Source organism: Lissotriton helveticus, chromosome 7 (genome assembly GCF_964261635.1).
Source record: "Lissotriton helveticus chromosome 7, aLisHel1.1, whole genome shotgun sequence".
NCBI lineage: Eukaryota > Metazoa > Chordata > Amphibia > Caudata > Salamandridae > Lissotriton > Lissotriton helveticus.
Window position 1 is genome coordinate 1,514,787,390 of NC_136068.1, and position 14,118 is coordinate 1,514,801,507.

The 14,118-nt window shown below is 46.7% G+C and overlaps 1 protein-coding gene across 1 annotated transcript in view; it reads left to right on the plus strand.

The window, feature by feature from the left end:
- LOC144770439 (uncharacterized) overlaps positions 1-14,118 on the plus strand; it is a 226,810-nt gene that overhangs the window by 43,319 nt on the left and 169,373 nt on the right. Inside the window, exon 4 of the mRNA XM_078654957.1 lies at positions 5,988-6,215. Within this exon, the coding sequence (XP_078511083.1) occupies positions 5,988-6,215 (228 nt within the window). The remainder of the gene's footprint in view (positions 1-5,987; positions 6,216-14,118) is intronic.

Below are 14,118 nucleotides of genomic sequence, written 5' to 3' on the forward strand. Positions count from 1 at the left end.
ACCCGAGGTACCCTCTTTTTGGGACAAAACTGCCCCCAAAGCTATCTCAGAGGCATCTGCCTCTACGATGAACGGGAGATCCGGATTGGCATGCGTCAACACCGGGGCAGAGGAAAATGCAGTTTTTAATGCGTTGAACGCACGCTCTGCTTCCTGGTCCCACACGAACTGGGTGTTCTTCTTTGTAAGTTTCGTGAGGGGTGCCACCATTCCTGAGAACCCTGCTATGAATCTCCTGTAGAAGTTTGCAAAACCCAACAGGCTCTGTATGTCCTTGACATTCTTGGGTACAGGCCATTCCACTATGGCCTTCACTTTTCTTTCTGCCATCACTTGTCCCGAGGGCGTCAGTATCACACCCAGAAATTCCACTGTTGTGACATGGAATTCACATTTAGTGATTTTACAAAAGAGATGGTGTTCCTTAAGAGCCTGTAATACCGATTTAACATGGGTTATGTGCTCCTCAGTTGAATTTGAATAGACCAGAATGTCGTCTATGTAAACGACCACATGACGGTCCAAAAAGTCTCGAAGCACTTCGTTGAGAAAGAATTGAAACGCGGCCGGGGCGTTGCAAAGCCCAAAGGGCATCACCAAATACTCATAGAGCCCATACCGCGTTTTAAAGGCCGTTTTCCACTCATCACCCTGCCTAATGCGTACAAGGTGGTATGCCCCACGCAGATCCAACTTGGTATAGATACGTGCTGCACGGACTTGTTCCAGGAGTACCGGGATCAAGGGCAAAGGGTATTGATTTTTTACCGTGATGGCGTTAAGCGCGCGATAGTCAATGCAGCACCTTTTTTCTCCGTTTGCTTTCGGAATGAAGAATAAGGGAGACGCTGCAGGGGATCTGGAAGGTCTAATAAATCCTAGAGCCAAATATTTCTCAAGATACTCTCTCAGGGTTTCTGTTTCTGGCAACGTCAGCGCGTAGATCCTCCCGTTAGGAATCTCAGAGCCTGGGAGGAGATCGATGCGACAATCATAGGTTCTGTGAGGTGGAAGTTCTTCTGCTTCTTTGTCGCTAAAGACCGCCCCGAACTCTGCATAACAAGGAGGCAACGTCACGTCTTTTTCTGCAGCTGTGGCTATGGTTTGCATAGAAGCTAAGGCGGAAGCAGGGTTCCAAGGCTTCATCATACAGTGTTCGCTGCAGTATGGAGAAAGAAACTGGACCGTTTTAGTGGTCCACCGTATATCGGGGTCGTGTTTCTGTAACCATGGGAGACCCAGTATGATGCCATACTGTGGGGCTTCTATGATATTGTACACCAGCATTTCCTGATGATGATTATCATAAACCAGTTCATACTCCTGCGTGTGGTAACGTATGGGTCCTGCGTGTAGTTCGTTTCCATCTACGGCGTAAACCGTCTCTGGTGTGTTTTTTGGTACTAGCGTCACTCCTAGTCTCCGTGCTTCAGTGGCATCCATAAAACAACCCGTAGCACCTGAGTCGATCATCACACGTACATCCTGTTGTACTCCATCTATCGTCATGGTCATGTACAGAAACAAATGAGTTTTTTCTGCTTCTGTGCTTGGGGAGAGCGAAGGGATAACATGCGAGCTTGAGGGCTTCCCTTCCTCCGCCTTCAAGCCGTGTAGTTTCCCGACTCTTTTTCTGTTACTCCGGCGAGGCTTTGGCCTCCCTTGTATCTATTACCTTTTGGTTTCACCGGACATTCACGCAGGAAGTGGCCTTTCTTGCCACAATAGAGACATAACCCTTGTTTGCGCCTGTGGTCTCTTTCGCTCGTGGTCAATGAGGCTCGCACTGCCCCTACCTCCATTGCTTCGTTATGAGTAGACTGTTTCTCACCACTACCAGTTTGTTCATAGGGCATCACGGTCTTGTCCTTTTTCTTATGTTCTCCCTTTCTTTCTTTCATACGATGGTCCAATCGCAAGGAGAGCTCTATAAGTGCAGTGCATGTACGTGGTTGAGGATCGATCTGTGCCAGCACGTCCTTCATTTCCTCGCTAAGACCTTGATAGAACAACGCGGTTCTCTTGGCTTCTGGCCAATCTGTTTCTGCCACGAGTCGTCTAAAGTTGTTGAGATATGTGACAAGCTCGGCATCCCCCTGTTTCAGCTTCAGCAGCTCACGATCTGCCGTGAAGGTTTCAGCCCTCCTATCGAATGTTTTTTCGAATTCTTCTCTAAAATTGTCCCAGTGATACAGAAGGGGGTCATCCCTTCTGACTATCGGAACCGCCCATTGAGCAGCTTCCCCTCCTAAATACGATATAAGGAAAGCCACCCTTGCCTGATGTGTGGAAAACATTTTTGGTTTGCACATAAAGTGCATTTGAACCTGCGTCATAAACACCTGCACCTTTTTAATGTCCCCATGGTATCGTTCCGGTGGAGCCAGGGGTATTTGGGCAGGCATCTCAACCACCACAGACGTGGTAGGGGAAGAGCCACCGGTAGCTCCCTGGGTTGTGGAGGTTTGCGGCAATCTATCCACCCTAGCCCGCAATTGGGCATTCTCTGCCCTCGAGGCGGCTACCTCTCTGTGGGACGCGGCCAACTCTACTTGTACTAAGGCCAAAGCAGCCAGAACATCCTCTAAGGTTGTCATGGCGGCTCTCAACGCAGCCAAGAGGAGGTAAAATCCTTAGGCCGATAATTCTGTCAAGGTTCGGCTTTAGACTTCCTCGGGGCTGAGTTGAGAGTCCAATACCCGGCCCTACTAAACTACCCCAATGCTCGATATGCAACGACACGAACAAATGAAGTAATTCAACGGGGCGCGGGAAAGGAAGGGAACAGCGGGGAGGGAGATCTGCAACGACAAAGAACACCAGATTAGCACACCCTATCTCCCTCACTCTAACAAGTATTCACAGTGCCCTTTACTAAAACAGTGTACTTCTCTTTATGCTTGAATAATACCTGTAAAGGAAAATACACAAGGCTTTATTCCTAGCGGAGACACTGCTGTGGAGGAGGTATGAGGACTTGTACCCAGCTGGAAAACAAAACATACACGGTATAACATATACTGGTGTAAGGTAACCTGATTAACTGTGGTATACCAGTAAATACCCTACACATACCCTGAATACTGTTTTATATCAGATTGTATGGGTATTACACAAGCCCCTCTCTCATGACCTCTCCTGTCTCCTGCAGAAATGAAAAGAATAGAAGAACCATAAATTTTGCTTCTTGTGGAACCTCCCTTGAATGCACCAAGATACAGGCTCCTATTTCTTGTACGGAACGCAGTGTTGACTTCACACCGCGATCCCCCCGAGTTATTGTGCCCTGTCTCAATAAAGGAGTCGTAGTTATACTCCTACAGGGCTAATGGAATAGCGAGGCTCAGAGTCCTGGTGTAAGTGAGTCCCTTCGCTTTTCCTTGTTCTCAGAATATACAGATATATGCAATAATGTTTGGCTACACAGCAGCGCCAGGTTATTGCTGCTCCAAACTGCCCTTGAAATGACAAACAGAGCTCAGAAACATTGGCTACGCAGCAGCGCCAGGTTATTGCCTCTCCAACCTGCCCTTGAAATGACAAACAGGGCTCAGAAACATTTATCACTGCTGGGAGCTGTTGGAGGCGGCCGGCCGGTGTGCTGTTGGGATCGATGGAACCAACGCCTCACACCGCCGCCTTAAAGCCCCTTACTCACGGTTCTGACGGACTATGAAAACAAGTCAGACACTGCCAAAAGGACCGTAGCTCCGCACTCTCTTCTGGGACTTCGGAATTATCGGCGTTGCACGGCCGTTAGTTCCGCTTCTTTATTTCCTGGCATGCGTGCGCACATGACGTCCTGCGTGCATTACGCGCAGCATGCCGGGAACTGTAGTTTTCGTGCTTCCGTCTCCAGCCCGGGACCCGTGCACACTGATTTACATCGCGGGACATGACATTCGTAACATAAATATTCAGCTGTTAGATGACCAAAAGGGGGGCAGAAGACACAGGATTTTATTCTTAACAGTCTTATATATCCAAACATTTCCTATACTTCATAGTACATTTTAAAAAAACAGCCACATAAGGTATACTTTCTGGGTTCAACATTTGTAGAAAAAATAACGCAGGATGGGCTTGTACATAATTCATCTTTTTTAAAATAGGTTTAAGAAAAAAAGCCCTGGGGAATTCATAATATTTACAATAAAACATGAAGTGAAGCAAATCCTGTGGAGACAGATTGTCGCAGCCACAGGGTGCTAACACCATCCCCTTATGACACCCCCTAGGGACTGCCAATAAAAGGTGAAACAAATTAAACCTGAACCTAATTAAAAGAAAGCGCTCATATGCTGGTAATGGCCAGAGTAAGTACTGCTCCTCTGACTTAACTTTAACTACACAGTGGTGATCATATATCTATATATTATCCCAAGGCCTTATGCTTTTATGTACATGAGAATACATTAGACACTGAAAGAGGCGGTGGGAGAAGGAAAAAGGAAAGAGGTACACAGTGATAAAATAAGCAAGATGTCAAAGAGCTATGCAACTAATGACAATGACTTAGGTATAAAAAATATATAACAAACAAACATAACTGAATGCATTTAACACACCCTAAATATGAACTTTAAACAGGCAGTCTACATACTTAGGCTTCACCCATTTTGAGAACATGTAACTTATGATGGAGTCTTCAGTCCTGCTGCTAGGTGGTGGGAGAGAAAAGACAAGAGTAATAGGAAGGGTGAACATGGAGGTATAGAAATGGCCATCCAGACCGACAAGACAGACCAGTGGGGTCCAGAAAGTGAAAAGTAACCCATCAGCTTACATCATTAATTTCAAGTCCCCCCGGCACTATTGCAGTGTATTAAGGTAGATATTTGTATTCATATTGGGCAGCCACACCTTTGCAGATGGTCAACTGAGTGAGGAACAACTGTCCAGAGTTTGCATAACCTATAGAAACAGTCAAGCTGGTAAAAATAGGATGCAAGAAAGGGGAGACAATGATTTAAGTAGTGACTGAGATTTCTCTCTGTCTCTTTCATTGCTGGTTTCATCTTCCAAACCGTATTCTTCGTATACCTGGCGCCTTATAGCTGATTCCAAGTGTTCCCTCTCGCTAGTTGGGTAATCCGCAGTACCTGTCCGTCGAGAGAGTTCGGCAGGAGTCAGCAAGTTATTGTCGGCATTGCCTCAAGGAATGTTGGCTGTTTCCATTCCAGGATTGTCCAGGGAGTCCAGAAACCTCTTGAGGTCTTCGGTCTCATGTTATTCCCTGTTTTGTTCAATCACAGTGACCAAAACAGTAGGTGGCTCCTGAAGCCATATCTCGACTGAATGCTGACTTGCCAATGCCAATATCCTGAACTCTATAATCTGCAATGCAGGAAGTCTACTGAAGTAGGCCTGTGTCAGCTGAAGACCTAGCAAATTAAAGGATGCTGTTTGAACCTTGGTTCTAACTCACACCCATGAACTGGATATGCTCCTGTTCTTTATCTGAGACACATTATTTGAAATACCTAAGATTAATAACAATTACAGCATTGCATTTTCAAAAATGTTTGCCTTAGTGTCATCCACTTGTATCATAGATGGTTCAGGTTTTAAATCTCGGTCCTAACAAGACAGGCTTTATTTGATGCAAAGTTGACTGAATGAGAATCACTGAGTTTGATAATAGTAACATGTATTTTATAGTACTTAACTTACCCAGGCAATACAATGCTCTTTAAAATGAAGGCTATTATTTGCTAATATGTGGTATGTCATGCAATAGCACAGATGTCACACAGATTTGGTGCTCCTTTTCTGTACCTTTAAACTATATAAAAGTCAATCAGCCTTGTTACCCTGGGGCCACTACCACATTATGTCACCACCTTCCCTCAAGTTGCTCATCCTGTACCATCTGAAGGGGTTTATCTATAGCGCAGTCTTTATATGGTTTCTTATTAAAGGACATGAAGATTGCATTGGGACATTAAAGGCTCATCCTCTCTCAAAGCCTCATTCTTCTTTTGCAGGGATCCAGAGGGCATCAGAGTTACTTGCCAACACTCTAAGTACCTTTGCCACTGGGCTGAAGCTTCGAAAGTTAAAGGAGGCTGTGAAGACCAAACATGGAACTGATCTGGAGGAGCTGAGCAGAAGTTTGGGTTATGTCGATGTGCTTCATTTGCTGGAACATCTTCCAAACATCAGACTCCTCCATCCTTCAAGACCTGCCAAGTGTGTTGTCCAACTTCAAGGAGGTTTGTTATTCTACACAATATATGAGAACAGTGCAAGGAGAAACTAATTTGTCATCAAGTAGTCAAGGTTGCATGTTGGCTGTGAGAAGAATGGTGGAGGCATATTGATAATGTACTGGTGTATAAAACATAGTCCGGGGTCAAAGCGCTAATGAATCAACCAAATGAATATATGACCAGTGGCGTAACGAAACTTGAGGGAGCCCCCCTGCAAAGCACAATGAGGGCCCCACCCCCCCAGCGGCCTGGCCCACCACCTACCACTTTGCCCCTGACAAAAATAGGCATTCATCTAAAGCCGTATTTTCAGCACTTATCTGTGCGAACTGCAAATATAAATAGAATGTACTTTAATTATATTCTAGGGCTGCCTGAATGATGAGATTCATGACTGATAATTAAAGGAAACAAAGTCAGAAAAGTCACATTACAAATTATTAGATACTGTTTTTATTTAGTACCCTATTGATCACCAAGACGAGGTCTTTCTATGCTCTTTAAACACATGGCTGGCATTTTTCTTTTGGCAACCGTACTTTATAATTCTTTTCATGAAATGCATTCTCACACTACAGCAGTACATTTCAAATGGAAGAATTAGGCAGAGTGGGGGCCCAGGGTGTATTGGAATCAGAAAAACTAAGCCTCTGTAACCAGTTTACAAATGTATGTTGACTGTGCACCTCAATTAGAGCGTACAGCTGACTGTTGTGGTGCACTGTAGCACCCAACAACACTTTTCAATAATATATATCACATGCTGACGTGTAATAGCACTCCCAGGGTAGAGCTTATATAGCACATAGCTCAGAATTACCATATAAATGGATGGCACGCAGCTCCCAAGAGCATTGTAAGTAGTTTAAAACACATGCAAGCATCGAACAGAACGCTCTGGACAGACCTGGCTTACACCCCACATAGCGCAGATATGCTAAACAGCTGGCTGCAATGTGGCCCCGAAGAGCACTTTTCAATAGTATGGAACACACACAAACTTACAACACAACACATTAAATCTCCTCTACTTTGTGCCATTCAGCATTTTTTATGCATTTTTAACTTCGTGTGTTTTAACGCTTGATCTAATAAGCATTAGAGACTTTCTTGCGCTCCCTTGCGCTTTGTGTCCCTTTCCCCCCTCCCTTTGCCTCCGGACCGCTCTCGGCCGAGTATCGACGCCGAGGGCTGGTTCCCGTTTTTTGGCGGCCATATTGGGTGTGGGCCAGGCGGGTGACGCGCTCTAGCAGCGCTTAAAAAAGGACGGCTATGACTCCGCGCAGCGGACACGGACGCGCCGGACCTGCGCCGGAGTCGTGCCAGAGTCCTGCCCGTCTGCGCCCTTCCGCGTCTCGGAGGCCGCCGGCGCGGCAGGAGTTGCTGGGTTTAGGCTCTGCTACTCGGCGTCTGATCTCCTTACACTTAAGAAAGGTAGGGCCGCGTGTCATGTAGTCTTTCCCGGGCGGTGCAGAGGTAAACGCCGGTGTCTAGGGTGTGGATGGCATCCAGGCAACTTTACGGCGCTCGGGGCCTTCAGCCCCAAGACTATTGCCAACTATAAGTGCCTTTTACTCAATACTCGCTCTTTGAGCAGACATGCTCTTGATATTTTCGAGCTGTTAACTGTTGAAAAACCGGTTTGTCTTATGCTCACCGAAACGTGGCTAGGAGAGTCCTCCAACCCTGATATTGCGACTGCGATCCCTCCTGATTATGTGATTTTTAGACACAATAGACCGATCGGGAGGGGTGGAGGGGTGGCGATTGTGGTCCAGAGATCGGCCACATGTGTGGTTATCCCTATGGAGCCCAATTCTGGCTGCGAGTCCTTGGCTTTCTCTATTGCCCTTTCTTCCCATCAATCCTTTTCCGGGCTCCTGGTCTACAGACCACCAGGTTAGCGAGGGACCTTCTATGAGGAGCTGCAGGTGCTTACTACGGCACTCTGTCTAAAGACAGAGCACTGTATTGTGCTTGGGGATTTTAACATACATATGGAGGCTGGGTTGGACGGTGATACGATTAAAATCAATGATGTCACCGCCCCCCTTGGGCCTTATTCCCTATCTGTCTGTTCCGACTCATAACAAGGGTCACACTCTTGATCAAGTTTTTTCCACCATTCCTCTTGTTATGGCCAGTCCCGTTCCTGTCCTCTGGTCGGACTACTTTCTGATTAGTTTTCAGATTCAGGGCACCAGTAAACCCCCCTGTGCAACTTCCAATCATCCTAGGCATACTAGTCGGGCATACCATCGGGTGACTCCTGAGAGTTTGGCTCAGGCCTGCTTGGAGCATCCCTGCCCTCTTATCAGGTGACCTGGAGAGGGATCTTGATTTGCTACAGAAGTGGCTTGTGGAGCGGTTAGATGAACTGGCTCCGCCGATTGCGTCCCGGACAACTGCAAGACGGACCTCTGCGCCTTGGTTCACGGAGGCTCTTGCACTGTCCCGGCGCAATTGCAAGGTAGCAGAGAGGCTCTGGCGCCAGCAGTATGATCCTGGGGCCAAGGCTGCTTATAGGGCTACTATCAAGGTCTATCATGCGGACATTTTGGCCGAAAAGAAGAACGTTTTCTCTGCAAGAATTGAGACGGCTTCAAGTTCCTGCAGGGAAATCTTCACTATTGTGGAGTTTATAACCCCTAAGGCTAATGCATCGCATCATGAGTTTTCTGAGCCATGGGTGATCTCGTTAGCTAGCTTTTTCACCACTAAAATTAAGCGGATTCAAGACTCTTTCTCTTTTTTGGGCACTAATGTTGTTACCATCCCGCGGGACCAGATGAATTCAACAGCTGGACCTGGACCCTTTCTGTCTGAGTTTCCATCTCTCTCTGATTCTATTTATCAGGACCTCCTGTTCAAACTCAAGTCAGGCTCTCCTTCTGACCCCTGCCCTGCTAGTTTTCTGGCTAGGGCAGCGGAAGTTCTGAATCCGCTGATTAATCCCATTCTGAATTTGTCACTGACTAGTGGTGTAGTCCCTTTGGTTTGGAAACAGGCGATGGTTTTCCCACTCCTTAAAAAATCTGGCCTCGACCCCGAGATCCATGCCAATTATAGGCCGATTTCCCTCCTGCCTGCTCTCGCAAAGATAGTGGAAAAGCATGTTCATACTGTGCTCTCCACTTTTCTTGAAACCCATAGCTTGCTGCACCCCACCCAGTCAGGCTTTCGATCCAATCTAAGTACCGAGACGGCACTTTTGGAGGTCAATGAGGCCATTAAGGAAGTGCTGGACGCAGGAGGAAGGGCCATGTTGATAATGCTAGACCTGTCAGCGGCTTTCGACACCGTCCCTCATGAGGGTCTCCTCAGCAGACTCCATGAGATCGGTCTGAGAGGGACGGTGTTGAGCTGGTTTAGATCCTATTTAGCTGGTCGCCGGCAGGTGGTCTGGGCCCCCCCATACTCAGCCGAAGTGCCGCCTTTGGAGGTCGGAGTCCCGCAGGGGTCGGTGCTGAGCCCGACTCTCTTTAATATCTTTATGACCCCTTTGGCGGTGCTGGCGGAGTCCTTTGGGGCTCAGATCGTGTCATACGCCGATGACACCCAGCTCCTTTTCACATGTGGTAAGGGGGCTGAGTTCGATGGAGAGAGCATCCGCGGGTGTCTTGGGGCTGTTTTCGAATGGTTTCAGCGAAACAGCCTCAAGTGCAACCCCGATAAATCACAGGTGCTTTTCTTCGGATGTCAGGCCGACCCGAGCTGGCGGGATTGGTGGCCTGTGAACATGTTCCCCCCTGCGTCCTCCTCTTTGGCTGCTAAGAACTTGGGGGTCAAAATTGACAACAGCCTATCGCTTAAGTCCCAGATCCTTGGACTGACTGGCACTTGCTATGGTCTCCTCAAAATGTTACGCAAGTTCCTTCCCCTGCTCTCGCTTGCGCATAGGAAGACTACGGTCCAGGCTCTAATTTATTCCAGGCTGGACTACTCAAATGTTTTATACTTAGGTCTTCCGGACTATCTACTACAAAAACTTCAGGTGGTCCAAAACTCGGCGGCACGGGCGATTTTTGGCCTACCTCGTCGAGCGAGAGCTTCGGATCTCCTACACTCCCTACACTGGCTCCCTATTCGGAAGCGGATTGTTTTTAAAACACTTACGCTGGCGCATAAGGCACTCCATGCGGTGGGAGCTGAATATATTCAGAAACGTCTTGCTTTCTACAAACCAACTAGATCCCTTAGATCGGAATCTCTTGGTCTTACCATTGTCCCTGCTGTTAGGAAAGCAAGGGTAGGGGGACGCTCTTTCAAACGTCTGGCTCCCCAGCTTTGGAACACCCTCCCTCTGTCGCTCTGCTGTACTCCGAATTTGCTGGCCTTCAGAAAGGGTCTGAAGACGTGGCTCTATGGACAGTGATCCGCTTGCTTCTTCTCTATTTTTCTGCCTTGCCCTCTGTAGTCAGCTGTGGGTTAGAAAGCGCCGGGACACTCCTTGGAGTAGCCGAGCGCGATATAAGACACCCATAACATCAACATTAACATTAAATAGAACATTTTGCTTACATCTAAGCATAGACATGGCATTTGGGCCGCGGAACATATTTTCCATAGAATACATTATATAAACATAAATAACGTACCATAGCATGTAACTGCTGCCCCTATAGTTGTGTAGCTCTATCTGTAACTTGGTCATCAGAATGTGCTACAACAAAGACGATGATGCTGGGCTCATAAACAGGAGAGAGGCCAGCCCATCTTCACTACTGAGAGGCTCAGAAGTGCACCATTTAATTTATGAGGCAGGCTGCCTGGCCGTAGTACTGATATGAGGCAACTGGCACCCATGCTGCAGCTACGCGCTACAACTACTGCACTGATGGCCCTAACTCTATGCCACTCTAGTCTATGCCACAGCACTTTTTGGTAGAGGTGAATCAGTGAGTGAGGCGCCCCAGTACTGGGCTTGAAGTGCCAGCTTCAGATCAGAATTGATTGGGCACATATGCAACTCCGAGTGGATCTCTGTACTGGAATTGCAGAAGGGGGCTGTACTACATGCCAGACACATGCTGGGAGAGTGGCCAACTAGACGCTGAGCACAGGGGTCATCCCGAGAGTGCAAGTGTCACAGCCCACTCTAAACATATCTCAGAGTGCTCTGCACAGCTGAGACTCCCCCGTCATACCCTGCGTGCTTGCCCTTTGCTGGCGCCATGCTTGCGTCAGGGGTCAGGCACACTAAGGCTCCTCCACAACAAAAGACCCAAGGGAATGCTAAAAATTAGCCCAAACAAACAAAGACGTCCGTGCACAGTCTTCCTGCTCAGTCGCAGGGGTGTGCACATATTTCACAGCATCCATTTACAGGCCTCAAAGCACACTGAGTAAACAACTGGTAGGCTCCATTTACAGCCTCAGAGAAGGCTGTGCACACAACCAACTGCATCCATTTACAGGCCTCAAAGCAGGCTGAGCAAACAACTGGCAGGCTCCATCTACAGTCTCAGAGGAGGCTGTGCACACAACCAACTGCATTCATTTACAAGCCTCGAATCTATCTGCATAAACAGCTGGCAGGATCCATTTACAGTTTTAGAGGTGGCTGTGCACACATCTGGCAGAATACATTTACAAGCCTCAAATGAGGCTGCTTAAACACCTGGCAGGATCCATTTACTCCCTTAGAGGAGGCTGTGCACACATCTGACAGCATTCATGTAAAGGCCTGAAAGGAAGTTGTGTACGCAGCCGTTAGGGCCCATTAGGAACTCAGAGGAGGCTGTGCACACAGCCGTCAGCATCCATTTACTGGTCTCAGAAGAGGCTGACCACAGCTAGCGGTATCAATTTACATGCTTCAGACGAGACTGTGCAAAGCTAGCTGGCAGGACCCACTATGACCTCTGAACAGCCGGTACACAGCTGGCAGGATCCATTTGTAGCCCTCAGAGGACACTATATACAGCTTGCAAGGCTTTTTAAGACCTTAGAGGAGGCTGTGAACACATCTAGCAGGGACCACTCCAGGCCTCAGAGGAGGCTGTGATCCATATCCATGCACCAGTGGAGGCTGTGCACAGCTAGTTGGACCTCTTTACAGGCTACAGAGGAGGCGCCGTTTTGGGACCTGTATAAGTGACCATAAAACAACACACTGTCTGTTTTAGGTATTTAGCATGGGGTCTGGTTAAGATTTTGAAACGGATCAAAAAGGGGTCTATTCACAAACTGCATTTTGTAGTACATAAAGTAGTACTAGGTAGTACTTCTCATGTACTATAAAATGCTATCCACAAACCTACAAGCAGAGCCCTTCATACCTCCTATCTTTTCTATGTCGATATTTCTGTAAAAGTGTCAAAGGTCTCCGCACACAACAACCTACTATTTCGCTGTAATTGTCAGAGGAACAATGGAAAGCTGCTGAGAAATGAGCAATAGTTACTACTAAATAGGAGGGGTCAAGGAGTAGTAAAGAGAAGTTTATGGGTGTAAAGATGGGCTAAGGGTGGGGTCTGCTAACACAAACACACTTCTTATCCTGTTTGCTACTGAATAAACAACAATCATTTGAGCCTCAAATCACTTGTCTCTGTCACAGTGCAAACAAAGGCCGAAGGCCCTAGCATAAGAAGAGACAGCACTGTCTCCCGAGAGCTGTGAGCCCAACAGCAGCTCCACACTATGGCCCTCTTTACGAGGGACTCCAGATGAGATGTTATCATCCTAAAAATGAAGTGTTCTGGAATTCCTCAGTGCAGTGCCCTCCACTATTAAGAGAGTTCCCATACGGAATGGATATTGGTGTTTCTGCAATGACTTCGACATGTTTTTCCATATTCTGGGCCATGCAACCCAGGGGTCCTGATGCATACAAGTACATACATCCTTTTATAAGCACATATCTAAAACCCATCGGCGAGGAGACATTTACCCCAACAAATAACTGGGTCAAATGGATACATCTATCCCCAGGATACTTTTTTAGTAATAGAGTGCGTTATAAAAGGTTTTATAACATAACATAACATAACATCTATGCACATAACGCAGAACAAAGAAGTAGGACAGCATTACATTAATTTTACTTTCACTTTAATCAACATTACCCATTACTAAATTCGACATGATAAAAATTCTACCTGTCATACACAACTAAACAAAGAGAGCCATATGCAACCGGTCACTGTTAAACCCGGGACCCCATTACAATGATGCCCAGAATAGGAGTGACCCATGTTTATGGGAGAAGGCGCTATACAAATACAAAGAACATAAATTCAAAATTGGAGGCACTGTCTTTTGTTTCTGTTGGCAAAATGTGGCATCAGAAAGACAATCACCAGCACATAGTGTAACACAACGTTGTAGCCCACAGACATGCATGTTGTGCTGCTGTAAGACCCACGTAGGAGGAATATGTCACTCCTCGGTATCGTGGAACACATGCGATATTACACTGTCCAATTGTGCACTTATAATTCCAATGCTTACAAGAACAAGCTTGTATTTCCTAAATCAGACTACAGGAAGGCACTACCTTGTATGTTGGAGCTAGAGAGGAGAGATGGACGCGATGAATCAATAAGTGTGTTTTTATACAAATATACACAAATTCCATTGAAGACAGGGAGGTTGAAAATTATACCGTGTGAGACAACTTTTCAAACTTGAGAATGTGTAGACGACAGACTGACTCCCCTGAGGCCTGGCCTGCAGCTTCAGTGGCAGGTGCGAGTGGACGGCAGAAGACAGGGCAAGCATAGCTGCCAAGGTTTCATATTGCTATATGTGACATTTTCACAATTTCAGTGAAATTATGTGACATTCAACAACTATAAATGACACTTTGTAGTGAGCAAAATCAAGCAAAGACGAGGGAAACATACACATAAATATCAGAAATCACACTAATTTTAGCAACAAGAAACTTGAAGAAGATCTT